The sequence below is a fragment of the Pteropus vampyrus genome, unplaced genomic scaffold, assembly GCF_000151845.1.
Source record: "Pteropus vampyrus isolate Shadow unplaced genomic scaffold, Pvam_2.0 Scaffold409, whole genome shotgun sequence".
Lineage (NCBI taxonomy): Eukaryota > Metazoa > Chordata > Mammalia > Chiroptera > Pteropodidae > Pteropus > Pteropus vampyrus.
Window position 1 is genome coordinate 339,333 of NW_011889190.1, and position 22,197 is coordinate 361,529.

The 22,197-nt window shown below is 50.0% G+C and overlaps 1 protein-coding gene across 1 annotated transcript in view; it reads left to right on the plus strand.

The window, feature by feature from the left end:
* Positions 1-22,197, plus strand: part of CNTN6 (contactin 6) — a 180,684-nt gene that overhangs the window by 120,913 nt on the left and 37,574 nt on the right. Inside the window, exon 10 of the mRNA XM_011380851.1 lies at positions 16,254-16,381. Within this exon, the coding sequence (XP_011379153.1) occupies positions 16,254-16,381 (128 nt within the window). The remainder of the gene's footprint in view (positions 1-16,253; positions 16,382-22,197) is intronic.

Sequence of the window (22,197 nt, forward strand, 5' to 3'; positions counted from 1 at the left end):
GACGGAACACCCAGGCCCGGCACACGCTTCTCCATGCCACAAAAGGCCGATTATTTCACTTAAATTGCAGGATAATTTCTACCTCTCACCTCTGTGGAAGCGTGACGGTCATATGTATAAGAAGAGCCAGGATCAGGTACAGACACTTTAAAGCTTCCCCATGACTCCAGGCGGGAACGGTTTTTAGCTCTTGGCCTTGGAAATGCCTGCGCGGGGAAACGTGCGTCTTTGCTCCCGGTACAATCTGTGCACCACGCGGAGCTTCCGACCGTGAGTAAGTAACTGCCGAGGGAGATCCGGAGAAGCCCCTAAAAAGGACCCTCCTGTGCCGCCCGCCGAGGAGACACGAGGACAGGGCATGCGTCCTGACGGCTCCTCCATGCCTCACGAAGGGGGTGGCGCACGGCACACAGCCCGGCGGCGAGGAAGCCGAGACGGTGTCCAGCCTCCGTCCCCGTGTCCACCCTCTCTGCCCCACGGGGACTGGGAAACGCTCTCTGCCCTTTGGTTTTCGAAGGGCCATTGTCACAGGATTTCACCTGATTTCAGATTAAGCGGAAATTCTGATTCGGTCACATTTCGCCTTGGCCTGAGAGCCAGGGTTGGAGTCGTCACTGTCATAAGAGCGTCGTCTCGTAAGCGTCTCTGTCCGCAGCAGGGTGTCGCAGGGGGCGGGTTTTCCTCCAACGAGAGGCAGGAAGATGCGTTGCAGGCTGCAGAGGAGGAGATGGTCGGATGACATCGGCCTCATGTCGGGGGGTCTCCCAGTCACTTAGAACTGCAGCTCCTTCCTGTGGGACAAACGGATGTTTTACAAAATGCCTGCCCTAGGGATTAAAAAGCGGGGTTCCTGGCCCCAGTTCTGTCACTGGTGAGTGGCTTGACCTTGGGTCAGACCACCATTTACTCTTTTTTCTTGGAGGTCACCGTTTCTTGGATTTACTTAAGATAAAATAATATGAAAGCACCTTTAGGAATCAAGAAACCCTGTACCCACGCAGAGACGCCGGAATGCAAATCACACACTAGGAACAATGCGAAACGTTGTCCTGGCAGCGCGTGATTGCAGATTCTACCATAGTTACAATTTTATATGTTTTACCAGTTTGCCCAGGTGACCAAGCGATTGAGCCGGACGTGGTGGTGGCTGTGAACCGTCGAAGCAGCTAGAGCGGTCTGTTCGGACACAGTCAGGTGACAGAGAGCTCTGCAGCTAGACTGTTACCCTGCGGGGCGCTAGGCTCACTCTCTCATGCACCCTTAGAGGCCCCGCAGCCAGCAGGAGCCCGGGGGCAGCAGATGCTTAGAGAAGGCATTTGGGGGTCACTGAATCCTGGGAAGGCAGCGTTTACTGGGTTTACATCAACCCGCCTTAAGAGGTTTGGAGTTAAACCTAAAGCTCATTGAATAATTAATAGGCCCGCGATGTGTTCGTTCATTCACCCCGTAAACGCGTAATGAGCACCTATCGCTCCCGCATCCTGTACTAGGTGCTGCGGATAAAATGTCCAGCCAGCTGCGATATCCTGTCCCAACGAAGCGTTTTCTATAAAGTTCCTGGGAGTCAGGAGACGGGGCCCAAGCCTCGACTCCACTTCCCACGCGGGCGGGGACGTCCAGCAAGTCCCTCCCCTTCACTGCCCCGGGTCAAGTCCCCTGAAAAGCGGTGAGAATGGCACTCGTTTCCCAGGTGGTCGTAGAGTTCAGGTGGCACGGCCGTGCGGGGAGGCTGAGCCACGAGCAGCCCGCCCCGCTGGGTGGGCACACGGCTGTTAGCCCAACCCAGATGCCCGACCTCTGGCCGCCGGGGTAGAACCACAGACCGAGGAAGCTGACCTCCGCCGGGCGGCCCCGGGCGGCCCAGGAACCGACCCTACGTCTGCTAAGTTTGATTACTCGTTCCTTCCTTTCCTTGTGGATCCGCTTAGCAAGTGAACTGACAGGAACCAAAGGCCCGGATTTATCTCTGCAGCCCAGTGACCACTGGTGACCCGTTCAAGGGTCGCCGCGTGAACTTTGTCGGGAGGGCCCACCCCCTGGACAGACGGCTCGGACTTGTCCTCTGACAGGCGACTTTGAATAGGATGCCCGAGCCACCTGTGGCTGGACATGCAAGCTCTGAACGATAACGGTTAAGAGATGGAGAGGGTTTTTTCTATTATCCAAAGAATAGTAATTGAATTAATAAGTAATCATCATATTTCTTCCTTATTTTCCTAAAAACGTATCGACCACATTTCTCCCAAATTTCCTAAAATAAAATAAAATCCAGCTATATGTCAGACAAATGATCAGTAATAAAGAATATAATCATTTTGAGCACCTCTCGTATGCCAGGCAGTATACCAGAACTTTCTACATCTCAAAAAATTACACCACATCTTTTTGTCGACTTCAGATGCATTTCTGAAATACAGAGGTGCCACAGAGTATGTGGTTATGTTGGTACCTGTTCTACCCCAGGGGCTCAAAGAGCTAAATACACAGACATTTTGAAATCCACCGAGAACCAAACTCACTCAATCCGGAGATTCTTCTTTTGGGCAGTTGGTCTCAGAATATGATTACAGTCCACGGACTTGAATGAGGGCACTGCCGGAGGCCTGGCGGCCGATTTCGTTATCTCTGCCCACCTGGGCTTAGATGGCGGTGGAGATGCAGATGGAGATAAAGACGCAGACAGTGTGGATGGAGGTAGAGATGCAGGCGTAGGTGAGGACGTAGGCATAGACTTGGGCACAGGCGTAGGCGTCGCTGTGGCCGTAGGCACAGCCGTGGACGTAGGCGCGGGCGTGGGCACGGGCGTGGGTGTAAACAGAACAAGGAGACTGCTCCAGTCCTGGGTGTTGGGTGCTTCGTTCCATGGCGTGATCCCACTAAACCCTGCGAGGCTCTGGGCACTTGGCAAACTGTGCACCTTGCACAAACGTGAACCCGCAGGTGGCACAGAATCTAACGGTGGTGCCTACGTGATACTTTGCCTTCAGGCCCACAGTTTGGCGGGGCCGCTCCACGTCCACCTGCGTGGCTCCCCAAACCCGAGACCTCCCTCTCGGATGCGACAGTCCATTGTGGGAAAGGGCCGGGGGCAGTTAAGTGAACGACGGACCGCGGGGAGGGGCAGCAGAGATGGGGAAGAAGGAGAGAAGGGGGGAGCGGGGGGGGGAGGAGCAGGGCGCGCTCTGCACCGGGAGGCGACAGGGAGCTCCTGAGCAGGTCTGCTGACCTTCTCTTCATAGGTAAAGAGGCACCCGGGGGAGGACCTGTTAGAAAGCCCGTGGCATAGGACCCAGGGAGGGACCGAGTTAGTTTGCCTTCATTCCGCTCCTTGCTAAGCTGCCTGGAAAAGCGGTTCCTCTGCTCACGGAGCCTGTGGCCGCAGAGCCCCGCGCCACGGTCTCCCCGGAACCCCTCACCCGTCCTGCAGGTGGGGCAGCAGCTAATAGGGTCTGGGCCCGGGATAGGGGAGCCCACATGTGACGCTCCCCTCTGATCTGGCCCCTCCCCACGTCTCTCGGTGTCCCCCGTCCAAGGCCCCATGTGCTCGGTCTTAATGAAGGACACTGCCCACCCCCCCACCGCACACCTGTTCCCTGCACCTTTAGCCAGCACGTGGCGACTCCACCGTCCGCCCCGCAGAGCTTCCTGACGGAACGCGCGAATCTTAGTCCACACTTCAGCGACTCACCGTAATAGTGCTTAGTGCACCGGGTAGCGTGAGGATCGAAGAGGCAGATGAACCAAATGTCCCCATGTCCAAGGAAGAATGGCAGTCTGTACAATGCCAGGCTTCTTACGACCTCCCCTCTGTGCTGTCTCCTGGTAAGAAAATCTTGCCTTGTTCATACTCGCCCCCCGAGAGCCATGCGAAGGTGAGCCTTTCCGGGGGACACGCGCTGCAGCTGAGAAGCCCACCCTCCGACCAGCCTCCTGCGAGGGAGACCGCGCCCCCCTTCACTGTCAAGTCACTCTCAGTTCTCAGGCTGCGTTGTTTGGGTTCAGATTAGATCACAGGTAAGAACCTGATGAAAAATGCAGATCCCAGAGAGTCGAGTCAGTAGGTAGGAAGCAGCGCCGGGGAGCCCACATTTTTATAAGTTACTCTCCCTGCTCCCAAGAGAAGCTGAGGCCGTAGCACACGCAGCAGCAGCCAGACCCTGGCTCGGTGCAAACACATTACTTAAGACACGAAAACTTTATTTCATCTCTTTTTCCTCCGTCACGTTGCTTCCTACACTGAACTGCTCAGCTCGAGTCCTCAGCTCGCTTCAGTGTTGGAAACATGAGTACGGTTTCGCCCTGGAATGGTGTCCAGTTGCTTGAGTGCTCTTTGGGAATTTCCGAGTGACATTTTTATCTTCCGAAGTTTACATAAATATTCAACAGCGATAATTTTATAAGCAGAAAAGGTCAGTTATTAGTGCAATTTGTACAAATGAGCTTCGGTTCTTGGTTTGACTTTTGAGCAAAGCTGATGACTTGACGTGTGTGGACGAGAAGGCGCCCCACCTTCGCGATGTCGCTTGGGGGGTGTGTGGTTACCCCGGCCCCTTCCTGCAGGTGCTGCTGGGCCTGTTGAACCTCAGCGGACGGAAGGAAATACACAGAGACGGAACAGCCGCCTTGACGGTGACGACGGCCCAGCTGGACGCACAGAGTGGGCGTCGGTCTGGCTAATACCGTCACCCCGAAGAGACGGGCTATGTTAGAGCATCGTTTTTAGCCACTGGTTAACATTTTCCAGCTTCTGTCATGGTTTTACTTTTTGCTCAGTGGCGCTTTTTAATTTTTCCCACGGAAATGTGTGCGAGCCCCCGTTTCGTAAACCGGCCTGATGGAAGCGGCCTGGCTCATGGCCGTCCTGGGACAAGAACCAGCGCGTCACTCACGCCCGCCCTGCCCCCTCACCGGCACGCAGCCCCTGTGCGCCCCAAGAATCGCCGAGGTCTCCCGAGAGCCTAGTTCGAGAATTACTGATTTAGAGTGACAAACTTGATTCTCGCGTGTGACTTGTCAAACTACTCATTTATTTATAAGCACAGCTGCCATCCAGTTTGACAGGCTTTGTGAAACACGCTGGGTGTATAAATTTGGACGAGCTCAGTCTCGGGGGGGTGGGGGGGAGCAGACAGGCCAACAGCTCCCGTGCAGTGAGGCCCGTGTCACCGCAGACGGAGGACGGTGTGGACATTCGGTGGCTCGGCTTACAGGAGGCCAGGTGGGCACCGACTCACCTGGCATTGGGGAATTTTCTCAGGGAAAAAATAGGGGAACAGATGTGTTATGGGGCTACTCACTCCACGGTCAGTCCCGTAACTGGTGCCAGTTCCAGGGTTATGGGGATTTCTCTGAAACTCATGACGCACCCCCCATGACTCCTCAAAGTACAGACGCACCCCATCTGGCAAGTCATCCAGCAGCTGGCCCTGATGACTAACGGGATGCTCAGACCTCTTCACTGCATATACTTTCACTCTGTCTCAGCGTAAGTTAACCGAGACAGCCAGAAATCTCTTCTTCCTGTACTTGACCATGAGTCTCTTGATAATGATAATAACGAATAATGATAAACTTCCTAAGCTTAATAAAGGACTTGATCTGGGTATGAACTTATGTATCATAATTAAGAAAACAGAATTGGAGTTAGCAGACAAGGGCTCACATCCGCGTCGAGCCCCACCCCCCATTCTCCGCCGCGTCTGTGGACTCAGTTTTGTAGACTCTGAGGAATACAGAAGATGAGCAGGCAAAGGACTCTTCCAGAACTGGAAACTCCACAAGCACCGTCTGCTTTCAAGATGTAGGGCGAAGCGTTTCCCAGACCCTCCCATTCTGAGACCGCCGGTTACAGACCCGGAGTGAGTTAACAGCCCACTCCATCCCTTTTTATACCCGAGAGAACCCAGGACCTCGGGGACAAAGTTGCTAGCTCAAGGTCACCCGGCTGTATTTGAGGATTGTCTCTCTCAAAGCACGCGGCGGTGAAAACTTCACATTCGCAGAATTTCAAAGCCTTGAGGAAATCTCGCAGGAGGCTCATCATCACGAAGGTCATAAAGAGCTGGCCGGATGGCCTCAGCGTTCAGACTTCTCTGCTCCGTTTTGCACAAACCTCCCCTCCACTGTCTTCCATCGGTTCTCCCCTCGTTATTCTGGGAGCACGCCCTTAACATCTTTCTTTGAAGTCCTGTGTTCACAACGCTTTTGTCCTTTGCCAACCGTATAATGTCTTGCTTTTTCTTTCGCTTTGCTCGGGCTGCGAGGCAGGTCAGCGTATGAATCTGTGCGACTCCCCATTCGTATCTCCTCAGGCATCAAAGATACTGCAGCAAACGGAGACACTTTTCTTTATTATTTTTCTCTCCTACTAAACAGCAAGTTATTCCTTTTAGGCCTCTTTCGCTGGATTAATCCAGCTAAGCTCTCCGTCTGATGCCGTTTTGTTAATGTTAAATCACATTTTCTGAACATTTTATGGTAATCAGCCTAGCAGCACACCCTGGCAAGCCTCCGGAATAAAGACACATCATGACACCAAATAATTATGTTATTTAGCAACTGCTCTCATCTGCCACCTCCTAATTTGTGTCATAATTCAGTCACCCCGAGTCTGTGTTTGTGTTGTATGTCAGCCACTACAAAGCTGGCGCTTAAATTATTTGTGTATGTTAAACAGGAGTCACATTTTGATGAATTCTAATGTCTGGATATCTGACTCCTGGTTGCTGCTTTGGGGTTTAGGGTGGTTGAACTAGAAACTGAACTTTGAAAACATTTGGTCGTTTAGACCAGTAATTACGCATTAGGCATAAAACGTACTGCAGAAACCAGGGACTTAAAAAAAAAATGAGGCTCCGACAGCAGCAATAGCATTATTTCCGTGTAGACCGCAAGTGTCTGAGTCAGTGTCCTATGTGCACGTGACAGCACCGCCCCGTCCTCGGCCCACGAAGCCCTTGGCGTTGGCTGCTTGGTGGCCCCGAGTCACCTCCGATCAATCAGTTCATGGGAAGCGTATCGTTAGTTATTTCACCTGTTTGAAATGTACGTTCTTCTAGTCTGTCGAGCGTGGGGAAACAGGGCACGGGAGGGTCCCCATGTGTGCCTGGGCTTCCCCCGCCACCGGACCAAGCACACTCTCCGACAGGACACAGCAAGATGGACTGGGTCATGCGGCCGGTTTGAGACGCCACTCCACGCAGGTTTCCGCTCGTGTCTGGGTTCCCTCCCTCCCCCACCCAACCACACAGACACGAGTAAACACTCTGCCCGACGTAGCTCAACATGAGGCAGGGAAGCCGCTTATTTGTAGGGAGCGCGGACGGAGGCTAAGGAAACACCGTCACTATTATCGCTGTGTTTTCTGTGGACCAATTAAATAATGCGGCGCCCCCAACGGGGTCCACATTAACATAATTAAAACAATTCTAGGAGAGCTTCTATGGGACCCTGATGGTGCGGTCCATATGCACAGGTCTTACCCCCGACGACGCTGGTTTGAAGGCAACTCTGGGCCTACACTATTGTGCTATGTCGCACAGCGTAGCCAACTCAGCGAAGTCACTTAGCCAAATAACCACCGTGCTCATACCGATAACTAGTTTTTATTTTTAAACAAATAAGGTATTTGACTGAGTTTCTGTTAGTTCACTAAATTTACTGATAGAGTTTATAAACATACATCCAGACCTAGAAAGAAACAGCCAAGATTTCAGAGTAGATACAATGAGAAAATACATATTAATTAAGTACCCAGGAATTGCCAGTGTTCTAAGGATACAGAAAGAAAGAAAGAATAACGGCCACCGTGTTGGGGACACTCCTTGTATTCTAGACTTATGCTCAGCATTTCTAATACAGATTTTTTGATTCACACAACAAACTGGTGCTATGGTTATCCCCATTTTACATGTAGTGTTTACATAGAAATCAAGCTAAACAAGTGCTCCCAAAACAACACAGTCGAAAGGGGAAGGAGATCAGGGGGCCAAGGCTGACGCGAGCCCGTGGCCTCAGAACTGCCCCTGAGCTCACCGTCCGTTTAGACAGTGAAGACTCGTCTAAAAAGAAAATTATGGTGAAGGAGCGAAGGCAATGAAATGGAGGAGCCCAAATAACTGGATGCCCACGTGAAAAAAAAAATAAATGTAAACGCAGACCTCATACCCTTCCCCCAAACCGACTCACAAAGGATCACAGACCCAAAAGGAAAATGCGAAATGATAAAACCCTCGGAGGGCAGGAGAGGGGCAAAGCTGGATGACCTGGGTGTGGCGACGACGTGTCGTCTACATCTCCAAAGGCAGATCCATGAAGGAAACACAGGACAAACGCGACTTCCGCTCTGTGGAAGACAACGTCGACGGAATGAAAAGTTAAGCCACAGACTGGGAGAAAATATTTGCAAAAGACACCCGATAAAGGATAAGAAATCCTAAGAAAACAAACAACATTATTTAAAATGAGCCGAGACCTTAACGGACACCTCACCAAAGTAGATAGAAGGGTGACAAAGAAGCATGTGAAAAGCCCCTCCACACCGGATGCCATCAGGGAAATGCAAATGAGAACAACGTCGAGGTACCACTCCCCTCCTGCCAGAATGACCCAAATCCTGACAGTGACGACATCACACACTGGCGACGGGGAGCAGCGGGAACTCCCGCCCACCGCTGGTGGGGACAGTGTGGCAGTCCCACAAAACGAAGCGCGCTCTTACTACACAATCCAGAAACCACGCTCCTTGGCATTTACTCAAAAGAGGTGAAAAATTCTGTCCACACAGAAACCTGCCCATGGATGTTTGTGGCAGCTTTTTTCATAATTGCCCAAACTTGGAAGCAGCCAAAACATCCTTCAGTAGGTGATGGATGAATAAATCGTGGTCCATCCAAGCAATGGATTGTCATTCAGCGCTGAAAAGAAACGAGCTAGCAAGTCATAAAAAGACATGGAGGAACCTCACGTGCACACGACCGGGCGAGAGACGCCAGCCTGCAAGGCCCCGCGCTGTGTGATTCCGACTGTACGACATTCTGGAAAAGGCAGAGCTGTGGGGCAATGAGACGTCAGTGGTCGCCAGGCAGTGGGGATGAGGAAGCCGGGTCGGTGGAGCGTGGATTTTTAGGACAGTGAAAGACCCGGATGATACTATAGAGAAGGGTACGTGCCATTGCACATTTTTCCCAACTCGGGGAATGCGTGACACCACGGGGGAGCCCTGGGGGGAGCCGAGCTGTTTGGGTGACTGTGACGTGTCAGTGTGGGTTCATCAGGGGTAACAGGTGTACCCCTCCGGGGACGCGACAGTGTCTGGAACAGAGGCCATCGGTGTCGGCTTAGGGGCCTGGCTGGGATCGCGGTAGGCAGGGCGGCCAGCGCGCGCTCTCCGGGCGCAGGGCAGAGACTCGGCTGCCCGCCCGCGAGTCTGGGAATGACGCGCTCGAAGGGAGATCTGCACACCGTGACCGTGACCGTGTGGTCCTCTCTGAGAACAACGGGGCCCTTTCCCAACAGGCCAATAAGAGAGGACCTTCTTCCTACTTCTTGACTGTCCTGGTGCACGTTACCTCTTGTTTAGAACTGACTAAAGGTCGGAAGAGTGTTGCGATTTGCTGAGGATGACCTATGTCGCTTAGTAGAGAGGCTGCCTTTTATTTTCTGTGGCCCATTCAATTCTCTCTCTTGAGATAGCAATTCATTTCACTCTCTGCCTCTCTTTGTCTCTCTGTCTCTCTCTCTCTCTCTCTCTCTCTGTCTCTTTCTCTCTCTGTCTCTTTTACTGGGTTATCTCTTTTGGATTTTTACTACTCTGATAATCTAATGAGGTCTGACAAAATAGGTTTTCATTAATCCACCGATTAGGTCTTTGAAATTGCTCTGGTGAGAGGTGTGAGCTATTTTCTGTGTCTATTGCCATTAGAGTCATTTCAAGGTATTGACATGAAAGATGGAAAGAAGAAACTTTATTTTGATTTAAGGGAGCAAGCTTTGGTGTTTTCTTGATTGTAGATCATATCCGTCACTTTTTGTAGCTTGTTAAAATAAGGAATTTTTAGAAGATAGCTTATTATATGACATTGAGATTAGCATGGATATTACACATTAGCTACGATCATCAGGTGCTGAAATTATTAAACTGTAATATCAATATTTGATCTAAAATGCGTTCCAGTGGGACATTTTACCTGAAACCTAAATTGTGAAGAGCCGAAATTTATACATCCTTTTCTATTTCTTATCTAACTCATTTTAATCCAATTTATTTTACATTTTCTAGAAATCAGTAAAATTAGACAGTCAATTAAAATTTCATGGTCTACAGCATTATCTTTAGACAAAACTGGAAGCAATGCTCCAGTTAATAATCTGACTATAAAAATAGCAGAATTGCTCTACTTTCAACAGTAAGAAATTGTAATTGCCCCATGTCCTACTTTTTCTCAGTTTCAGAAATATAGCTGGTGCTGATCTTTGATGTCCTTGAACTTCGTGATAGGACATGGTTCTTATCAGGCAAAGAAATCAGACTCTTCCTCATTTTCCAGCCACACTCTGCAATCTAAATATACAGATCTATTTTCTCCATGTAGGTAAATTAAAGATGGGAGACAGTCAACTAGTTGTAGTGAAGAGTAGACGCGAACGCTAATAAAATCTGTTATATTTGTCAAGGTCTTAACGAACAGATGTCACGTGCAATGACGGAAAGCAAGGGTAAAGATTTCACGTTAGTCTTTCAAGAGTTCCTTAGACTGACACAAAACTTGACCCACACGCAGCAGGCAGAAGACTCCTGTGAGGATTCACTGGTCGCGGTCGTGTGTCTTCCTGGGGTTCTGTTCACCGCGGCTCACCCAGTAGCAGACGAGGGTCCGAAGTCAGGCAGAGGGGCCGGGGGGCTGCCCAGTCTTCCGTGCATCCTCCTGCAGCCCCTGACGGCCGGGGAGACGGACGCGCGTTTACGTTCACACACTCCGTTTAGTCTGCCTTCGGCGCATCAGTTAACCTTGAAACGTTCCCACGTGTCGGCGGCTCAGTTTCCTGCATGTTCTACTGTCCCACGCCACTATAAAATCTACCGGTGTCGCTCGGCTGCCAGACGCGGCTCGCAGCTCTGAATTTCTCCCTTTATGTTCTCGGAATGCGGTGGGAGGCAGAGAGCGACCGCGATGCGTCTGCACGTGGAAATGTCTTCAGGCCCCAGTTTTTACAGAACATTCTAAATGCAGGCACCTTAATCTGCGATTCGGTCATCCAAATGGAACACTCGGCTTTGGTAATTCAGAGGAAACTTTTCTATTCGGCTGTGTGTACAGTTGACATATATCTGATTAAGTGGACATTTGAGACCAGAGACTTGAGAGGAGGGGTGTCACCTCCCAGCTGCGAAATGGTCATAGCGGAAGAGTTTTGGCAGGAACGTACGTGAGGCGGGTATCAGCTCGGCGACACCAAAACGAAGCACGTCCAGGGACTGACAGCCATGAGTTCACAAAGGCCCCCGGCGTGCCGCTGAGTCCTGTGGGACACCGGGTCCCCAGGCTTCGGCACGAGGAAGGACAGAGGAGAGGATCAGAACACGGTCTGAGCCTGGAGTCCGGCCAGGGCGAGTCCTAGTATCAGCGGGAAGAGGAGTAAAATCGATCGCTGGCATTTAATCGATCCGGTCTCCTAGCAACGCCAGGATCGCTCCCCAAATAAAACCGCGGACGTTGTGCATCAGGAAGATAAAGCGTCAAGGACACGGACAGGAAGGAGGGCGCGTTCCGCCCGGTGCTGGGTAGAGAGGCGGGGCTGGGCACAGTCTCGCTGGCGTCGGTCTCCTTTCCCAAGGGCTGGCACTTGCCTCTCGGGTCCCTCTGTTGGGACTGGACTGCGGCCCGGTGCGTCCCCCGTCCCCGTTTTTCTGTCCGTGGCATCGTGGAAGCGCCTGCATTCTTCATCCAGACGGGAAACTGGCTCATTAAACCCACCTGCCGACCGCTAACGAGGAGCCAGGCGTAGTGCTAAGCATTTAACGCGGTTTCTGTCATTTACCCCTTGTTCCCCTGTGATGCAGGTAATGGAAGTGTCCCCGTGTCCCCGACGAGAAAGCCGACGGCCTGGACTGTTGAATGACTTGGCCCCGGTTACACAGATATTAGGTGGAGAGCTCAGATGGCACCACAAGCAGTTTGTCCCCAAACCCCGTGTCCTTGCCTGCTCTGTGATGACACCATAACTGCAGAAAATGGCCTAAGACAAGTAGAAAGACAACCCTCAGCATTAACGTCATTATCACCTCACAGGTTAAAGCGCTTAAGCTTCAAACGCCCCAATAGCAGGGAGAGCAAACTCACCTTTAAGATCGCAGAAACACCAGTGACCCCGAGAAAGGCACCCGTGCGCACGCGCGCACCAACGCCGTCACGTTCCAGGGGGCAGTGGCCCTCCCGGGTCGCAGTGCGGCCACCCATGTTAAGGCCACCCAAATACGTAACTTCCAAGCATACCTGTAAATACCTGACGCTCAGGTGTGCACCCTCGCTGACCTCACCGCTTGTAAACTGCGCCTCGGGGACTGGAGAAAGGCTGGGGCAGGGTCCTGGGCCTACACCACCAGGTGGGGACCCCGAGCAAGCTCCTGCTTCTTCCGGCACCTCAGTCCCCTGACTCGTCCAGTGGGGATGATGATGGTGGTGAGCCCAGGGTTGTGGCCGGAGGGTTCGCTGAGTGGAGATTCCTCCCCTCAGCGGAGGGCCGGTGCCCGGCCAGCTCCGAGGAGCCCTTCACACCCTGCCTGCGACTGACAGGGGAAGGGGATCCATGGAGGAGCTCGCGGCCTGTCACCCCACAGCCCCACTGCAGTTCCTCACGCGGTGCCCTGGGCACAGCAGGTGCTTGGTGACTACGCGCAGAATGAATCGGGAAGGAAGAGTGAGTGGGCATTGCCCGTGTCCAAACACGCACTAATCAAAGAGCCCGTGGAGCTGCGGAAGGTCTCCGTGCGCCCCGGCGCCCACGTGCCCCACAGGTGCCTTTGTGATCTGTGGTCTCATGGTTCAATCTCAGCGTTCGGTCCTGATGTAAATACACATTCCATACGTAGGTTACATTCATCGATCGCTTTATCGTCTCCCGCTTTCTTCTCAGAACTAGGTTTCCGGCCCTAATTGCTTGTGCGCATCTCCATTTTCATCACCGGAATGATGCCCTTTTTCTTCAGATAGCCAGGCTATCTACACGTGCGTCCCTCTTGTTTTTAAATGCCAGGGAAGCTTACATGGAATAAAGATAGAATATTTTAATATATTGTATTCACGTGTCCCTTTCCACGCCCCCAGATCCCATTTAAAGGAACTTTTAACACATTCCAAAAGAAGGATAGAATATCTTTTAGAATATTCTAAAATAAAGAAATGAGTCTTTATCTTGCTCTTTAGATTACCAAAACCATCGATTAAAATGTTCCAGTTAATTTTCGCATGTCCATTCTTCCTCGCCTGAAAATGTTCGTTGCTTTGTACCATTTAATCTTAGATGTATTTATTTTTATCATTACTGCAAAGCCAGGTTTGGTATGTGACAGACTCGAAATTCCCATTTCTCTTTAAAATTTTTGTTTAATTATTCTGCATAAAATTAGAGTTACAATTAGGTGGTTCGATTCTATTTAATAGTCACAGATTAAGTTTTCTTACTATATTTTAATATCTCTTTCTAATGAAAAGACATTAAATAAGTTGAAATATATTTATAGTTCTTATCACGTGATAAAATCTCTAGTTATGGTTAAATATCTGGCTTCTATATCCTAGGTCACTTGGGAGAATTAATGTTTAATTATATATTTTTGACAAGTGACGAATCAGTTTGGTGGCTAGTTTGGTTATTTTCATAAATTATTTAAATCTCACTTTTGTATCCTTTCATACATTTTTGTGCATCGATCTCATGAAAATAAGAGGGGTCCTTAGGAATAAAAATAGTCTTTCCAGACTAATGTGTGATTTGTGATGAATTGACCGGTGCTTCTCAGACGTTATAGTGCACAGCAGTCCCTGGGTGAAACACTAAACACAGCGTTTGATTCGCGAGGTCTGGATGAGACACACGTTGAGACGCAAACACTGAGGGCATCTGACGATCGCTCAGCAGACGCGCCCTGAGCATCACCGTGAACACACCGAGTTAGTTTACGATCGCTCAGCAGATGCGCCCTGAGCATCACTGTGAACATGCAGAGTTAGTTTACGATCGCTCAACAGAAGCGCCTTGAGCATCACCGTGAACACACAGAGTTGGTTCGCCACAAGCCTGGCCGGGCGGTGGTGCTGGACGCGTGAGGCCAGCAGTAATCGACGTAACTTTCCACCCGTTCTCTAAATTCACGCGCTGTTTCGTCTCAGGCCCATTTTATCTTTTCCCAGTTAGTCTGCCTTCCCAGCATTTCAAGCAGTAGTAGCCTCTTGAGAAATACTAACCAACTGATTAAGATTTCAAAGGAAATAAATGGCTTCAATGATGACAATTCAAATTAGCAAACGTGATTGAACAAGTATCAAAAGCCTTAAAAGGGGGTGAACTTGGAGTAATACTAAACCTCTGTTAACGTGGATGCTTCCTTTCTGGAAGATAAGTGAAAAATTATGCGACGTATAAACACCGGTACTGCTAGCTTGGAAATGGGTCTGATGGTCTTTAGATATCAACAGATTCGTATTTTTAATCATTAAAATATTTTATTTGCCAAAATTTACTGTTTATGTTGCTAAAAATTCCTAGTTCTTCCTAAATTCTAGAGGTAGATAATGCGCCCAAATGCTTCTCACAGTGACCTCTTATTAGATCAGACAAGAAGTTGCATTTAGCCCAAGTGTACTGCATAGCAGAATAGCTCTGTTACTGTGTCAATAACGGTGCGATCTAATTGTTAATGAACGTTGGGATTGAGAAACCAGGCATTTCAGAAATTAAATCAGATAGCAAACGTCTGCTGCTGGGAACTACTCCAAGATAATGACTTAAAAAAATTCTGATTATGTACTGTGGACCATTCTAAACCCAGCTGTGGTCCCTTCCACTCACTTGGTGACAGGATGCAGAACCTGTCTAATAATAGTAAACCCAGCATCAGTGGCCGGTTTTATACAAATTGTAGTGAGCTGATATTCTCTGTGTTTCAAATTGGGTAATTAATTGTATTAGCCACATCGCGCGTAGTACACAGGTTAGACACGCTGATCCATCGCACTACAGGGAGCACGGTTTTGTTGCTGTGCGTGGATGGCGTGCGGGCCGACTGTCTGGCCTCTCTTCCCCTTCAAACTACCGGCGTTAAAAATCATTTTTCATCACTTGTTTTTGTATAGTTCTGACGACCCACTAGCGTTTTTAGAGATGCGTTTATAAAAGCTCGCTAATTCAATTTATAAGACAGAAAACCGAGCGGATGATTTGGTTTTTCCCATTTTTTGTCTCATAAACGCATTCGATGGCGATATGGTCAGGAAACCAATCTTGGGGTTCCCCCGATGACAATGGGGTTCTGATGTTTGCTTTTCACTATTTCTGATTTTCAGAGAAAATATAAGAATCATGTTGTAAAAGCTTGGAACTTTTTAAGGAGTTATCCCTCCAGCGTGTGCTCTATGCCTGCACGAGTTTCGAGAACGTTTAATTCAGTCCTATTCATGAATCTTCAGCCCGCCCATGTCTCCCTTCCCCTGATGGGTGCAGTAGGCCACGCGGGGGGCTGGGCCCTTTGGCTTCAGAGCCACATGAGTGGTCCCTTCGAGTCGCTAGCGTTCACAGGCGTTGTGGTCGAGCGCTCTGAAAGTGGCCGGAAGTGCCAAACGAGACCGGGTCTCTAGAGGCACGGACTCAACCGTGCGGAAACTGCCTGGCGTTTCTCCAAGGCCCAGTTCACTTCCACGGGGCGGTGGCTTTTCAAACCGCGGTGTAAACAGTCCCATCCGTTACTAAACACGCGAACGCGTCGCGGCGCCAAGCACGTGCGATGTTCCACGTGCGTCGAAAGCAGCGCTGACGATTCCGGTGACGGTTTGAAAGTCATCAGCGCTGCGTCAGAGCAAAGCTCGGGGCATTGGTTCTCACACGCGGATTCGGGGACGGCGGAGGGAAGAGCGGAATGACGGGCGAGGGATGCATGCGTATGTCACACGCGCCCGCGGTTTGAAATGCGGATGAGAGGTTGAGTCTGACGGACTTTCAGAAGCCTCACTGCCGATGCTTGCGTGTTTCCTTCTCAGAGTGTACGTCTCGGAGGACGGCAGCCTCGCCATGCATAACGTGACCAGGTCCGATGCCGGGCCCTACACGTGCACCGCGACGAATCAGTTTGGCGTCGCCAAGGACACCGGCGGCCTGGTCGTAAAAGGTACCTTATCACCTGCATTTGTGCTTGGCGAGCACGGGAGATAAGTACGCGTGTCACGGCCTCGCGCACAGCGTCACCCCTGCGTCACGGCGGGCGTGTCACGGTTAACCTGAGCGTGTCCCTGTACTCATCAATAGTAAGTGCCCTTTGCCAGTGGGGGACCAGGGCCGGGGTCAATGCTTCAGCCGTCCAAATGCCATCAGTGGGAAATTGGGCAGAATTCAAAGCCACTTCTGAAATATCTGAAATCCCACGAATGCCCGCGTGGGGGTGGGGGGTGGGGGACGTGGACATTTCGATAAAGTCGGTGGATACTATTTTTCTTGGTTAAGTTTCTGTCAGAAACTCTCATTTCGTATGGAACAATTACTTGCATAGAAGGCTGCCGAGTACATAACCAGTTCATTTATTTATGGACCTCTAGGCGCATAAGTGAAATGCAGACTCTCGCATACACTATAACAAGCGATTTTTTTCAAAGAGAAAAATATTAAATATTAGCGTCCACGTGCGTCATCATTATGTCCCCATCAGAGGGCAGATGACAGCAGACGGCTGGGGGCGACAGGGCTGCGTCCTCTCTTCAGGCTCTTGCGTGACGGTCGCTCCGAACGCACCCGGCGGGTCAGTCGCCGGGGACGTCGTTCGAGTCAGAGTCCAGGCCCTGATGTTGCTGCTTCGCCCGATCGAGCCTCGGCTCACGATGCTTGCGTGTTTCCTGGAAGCCACGTCACTTTGATCATTTCCTTGTCACCTGGATGATAACGACGACTGTCCTGATGAAGTAGTCTGAGCGGCTAACTCAGCCCAAAGGATTAAATTCAGCATTGGGTGTTTGATCATCATTTCTATTTAAAAATGAATGTATTCGGTACAAAAGACTTAGCCGCTACGCTTCGCGCCTCACTCAGGGAAGGGTGTCTCTGCCGTGTCTCTGCCACTTTGTCTCGTTACTGTGCCCATAGTCGTCTGAAGCGCGCGGGCAGCGTGACGGATGCGGCCAGGGTCGAAATCCAACTGCCGTGGCACATTTTGAAAAACTCCGCTTCCTTGGGACAGTCTTCCTATCGGGTTTTTAAGACGGAGGTGGACTCGATGTTTTGAAGAGTGGGCTGGGGCTGTGCTTACTGACGGCCGCTTCTCCAGAAAGCTCTTGGTGCAGCCACGTACTGACGAGTGGGAACGCTTTGTGTTTAAAGGAATAACATGTCCATTAAGGGAGAAAAAAAGAGAGAGATTTATCACCTCATTTCAAATTAAGAAGGGAGAGGTGGCTCGATTTCACTTTATTACAGCAGAAGGCTGACGGGGGGTTGGAGGAGAAAAAGCCGTTGATTTCCCCATGTCTGGAGCAGTCCTGAGACGGGGTGGGGGCCTCAGGTGTGAAATAAGGGGACGGAACACAGCAGCCCCAGAAACGTCCTTTCTCAAAGAAAGTTTCTGTAGAACACCGGGGACCGGCGAGCCGGACCGATGGTTCTGTTGCTTAAATGCAAGAATTCGCCGCGGAGGTTAAGGAAAACGATAATGAGCGGGTAGATGGGGCGGGTGGGTGTTTCTCTTCCTCAAGTGTTTCTCGAGCCTTCGGCAGCATGATGCCGTCCGTCGGCAGTGGAGTTGAGGAGAGCAGAAGATTCCGATTGCTCTGAGAACTCGGGGGCAGCGGGCTGTGCCTCGTTTCAAGGCAGCGGCTGGTTATTTCCGACGCGTGGCATAGCCACGTTTTTGCTAGATAGGCTTCTAGTTCTTGGAATGAAAACATATCAGTCTATATTTGGGCTATTCCATTAAACATGCCATTGTCCCCAGGTACTTTGCTCTTTCTACAAGTCAGAAAATAACTAAATAAGATTGCTCGGTTTAAAAAAAAAACTGACTTATATTTTTGTTTATTTTCGGTGTTCTTTGCCGGGTCTGTTGAAACAAAATTGTCCCGATCTGCATTCCTAGTCACATCCATCTTTCCACTCTCTCTGTGACACGCTTCATCTTCCACAAACTATATAATTCACAATTTGCTAAGTCTCTCGTTTCTCCTCCATCCCTCCTTTCCTCTGGAAAAGAACTTAAAGAAGGCAGGGGTGTCACACATCCCGGGAACCGCGCGAGTTCAACAAATGCCGATTGAGCGAGTGAAAAGGTGTCATCTTACACGCCTTCGTGCCCAGGGGTAATTTCCGTCCCGACTCCTTGTTCTAAAATCTGCGAGTTTTTTGGTGGTTCCAGGTTTAAGCATCTTAGAATACTTTGCACTAACGAGCGTCAGAGGAAAATAACAAATTTCTAAATTTTCACCTTCCTGGCGTAAGCGTCTGTATTTCTGTATTTCTGGTAGACAGAGAACTTAGTCTGCAAGGGGTTTCAAATGTGAAGCTGTATGAAAATCCTAGAGGCTTTTGGGGGAGAACTCAGTGTTCTGATACCTTCGCACAGACCAGAGCCTCCCTCGTGTGCAGAAAGGACATATTTAGTTTGCATAAATATCGAGTTATTTTCACTCGTCTGTATCTGATAACGGAAGGTCGTTGTGTTTGTTGTTTTACCCCCATGAAATATCCACATCCCAGGATCTTCTGCTTCTTTGCCATTGACAAGGACCACTGTGTGTTACACAAATACACACGTACATGATGGCACAAATATATTTTAAAAAACTGCATAAACACAAAATGCGTGTACAGGATGAGTAAAAGCATCGCTAAGAACTTTGCTTTACTACTGATCTATAATGCACAATCTTGATTAAACCATGGGATTGCTATGCAAATCCAGTTCAAAGAAAAGCCTGTTATCATCATACCCCCTTAACGAGACTGCTGTCTGTCATTCCCTTTCATGCAGAAATGGTGAAGGTATCACTGCCAGCGAATTATTATTTTGCAGCCTACAAATTGGAAGCTTTAATCTGAGAAAGAATTATAGTAATTATAATTGTATGCATCGATTCAGCCATTTTCTGGACTGTTGGGAGGGAAGTCATCTGGATGTTTGTGAAAATGGGTTAGCGTGAGTGTTTGCTCGTGTACAATGCTCGTCTGATTGTCATCACAGAGTCCGATACAACTGTGTTTCCCAAACCAAGATCAGCCTGTAGCGACCTTACTGGTAATAGGATGGCAAGGAGCAAATGAGAAATTTCAGTAAAGCTGATAAACCAATCATCTCTTCTTGAATTTCCTTATCAGCCTCAGTCACGCAAGAAATGTTGCTGTTAGATAGCATGTAAGACAATCACAGTTCGGAGAGGAAGAGCCGTCCGGCTTAGTTTTGGGCTGATACAGCTTATCTGCTTTCAGAGGATTCCGAAGTTATCTGCATGGTGCGTCTATTTTGCTAAGGCGACAGGGGGAGGCAACTTCGCATTCAGACATCGCGAGTCCAATTAGCCGGCCATGCCAGGGCCTCTGAAGACGCCCAGTGTGATCGAGGGCCATCTTCCATGAGCACAAACGGGAAGTCGGCTGGGAGCAGAGAGAGCTTAAGTGAGGGTCTTCATTTTGGAGGACTCGGCTTCAAATTACATGCACCGAGAAGTAGATGAAAATCACATAAAAGGAGAAATTATTCGATCTGGCATTTGGAAAATTATTAAAAAGCAGAGTAACAGCAGGCTATAAAAACGATCTGGTCTGCAGGCAACATTTGTTTTTGTTTCCCCACTGGAGAAGTTTTGGATGTTCAATTATAGGCCTCATTGCTTCAGCATTATATTCAGCTGAAATGTCGGAACTTGGAAAAGCATATCTAATGTGCAAATTAAGTTTATTGCTGTTCATTTAGTTGTTTATTCTTTGTGATAGAGGCTTTATTATGCCAGCACAGACAGTGGCCTATCCATTTTCTCCTGCGGAGCGAGGGGATGCACTGATGGAGTCCTCCATTCACTGAGAGAAATTTCAAGCTGGGTAGCTGACGGGGGCTCTGCGTTTGAACTTGAGTGTTGAGCCCAGCTGTGTGGAGACAGCCCGGCCCTATCGAGTCCACCAAAGTGCAGTTCCACAGAAATGACGACGCACGTTGGAATTTGCGGGACATCTCGTCCTGGTCGAAAACACTGTGGCAGAGAAGTCTCTCGGATCTGCTGATGTGTTTTCCAAAATGCTCAATTCTGCACCCCGATTTTCTGCAGAGAATGATTTAAAACATTTTAATAGAATGAAGACTTTGATTTAAAAATGCATGGAAGCAATTTTAAGGTGAAAAACCCTATAGTAAAGTTTTACACTGGCTAGAAATGAAATTTTTCTTTGCCCCTCACATATCAAAAATAATGCCGATTGAATTCTTGAGACTTGAATTCCGTAATATCTCCAGGTAAAAAAGTGAAAACAAACAAAACACATTCGTTTATGAGACACGGTAATGTCAATGTTATTTCGGTAGTTTTTTAAGAAATGTAGCCCGTCACTCGCAGAATTTCCAGGGATGTTGTTCTTTTTAACGTACATCGTGCAATCTATAACGTAAAAGACAGATATTTATGCGTTGTAGGTTTGCACTGTTTTTTTTATTGTTCAAGATATTTTTTACGGAACAGACCAAACCCGTGATTGGCTAAAGTTTTGTTCATTCTTAGTAAAAAATAGGGAGTATATAGCCAGCGTTGACCCCGCGCGAAGGAGGCCCCCACGGGCGCGTGCACCACTTCTCGGACTGGTGGAAAGCGGAGACCGGGCCGGGGCCATCGCTAAGCGTGACCGGACGGCGGAGAGCTGGCCCTTCCCGTCCCGAATGTCACACTCTGTATCATCATCATCATTGACTCCCGTTTATTAGCGCACGCTCGCCCCAGGCCTGTGATGGGGGCTTCACGCGTGTCATGTCGCTGAACCTCAGAGCCACACTGTGATCAGACAGCACCTTCATGTCACGCGGGGGACACTGAGGCGCAGAGGCCGGAACCACTGGCCCGGGGGCCCTGTGTTCGCACGAGCTGGGCCTTTCCCGTCCTCCTCCGTACCCTCCAGTACCTCATGCGACACCTGCACCTGCCACCTTCACGGGACAGTGATTACAGTCCAGAGGGACAAAAATACAGTGACTCGCAGATATCAGTACTTCCCCCTAATTACTTCAGCTGTCATTCATTAAGCAGAATTTAGTATTTGCTTGTACTTTTTCATTTGAGATAAACTTAAGGTATAATGAAATACATACATCTTAAGTGTCATCGGCAGATGCGTACCCTTGTGTGACCCAAAACCACACCGAGAGCGTGTTTGAGGAGTGATGTGTCATTACTACGTAAAGGACCCGCAGACGCAGGCTCGGCATCCAGCGCGTGGATCCTCGAGACTCGAGGAAGGGGCGTCAGACTCTTTCAGGCCCCAGGAGGGAGGTGCTGGGCCGGAGGGCAGCAGACGGGAGGAAGGAACCCCGACCCTCTTCTCACCTGTCTCCCCCGGCCCCGCGTGACTGTTCGGAAGAAAGCATCCCCCGCCTACGCGTCCCGCACCGGCCGAAGTCAGGACTCCCGATCCCGTGTCACGTGACGCTGCGGCGCTCACGGCAGCCTGGCCTGGTGACGGCGGACGGTGGTCGGAGCCATCGCCGTCTATTTCTCATGGACGCGGTGCCGTAAAAGTCACCGCTCACTGAGGAGCGACAGTCTGCAGAGGGCACAGCTGGCGCCCACAGCGCGAGCTCTTTCCGGGGGCTGTCGCGCCCCGCTCCGGTCGTCTGTTAGGAGGCGGGTACCTGTGTTTGCGCGTCACGCTGCTGCTTGCTGGGGACAGTGCTGCCTTGCGTGCCCCTGAGACGGGATTCCCCGCGTTTTACACAGCCGCTTTCCTTCGCTTGTTTCTCTCCCCCTCGGG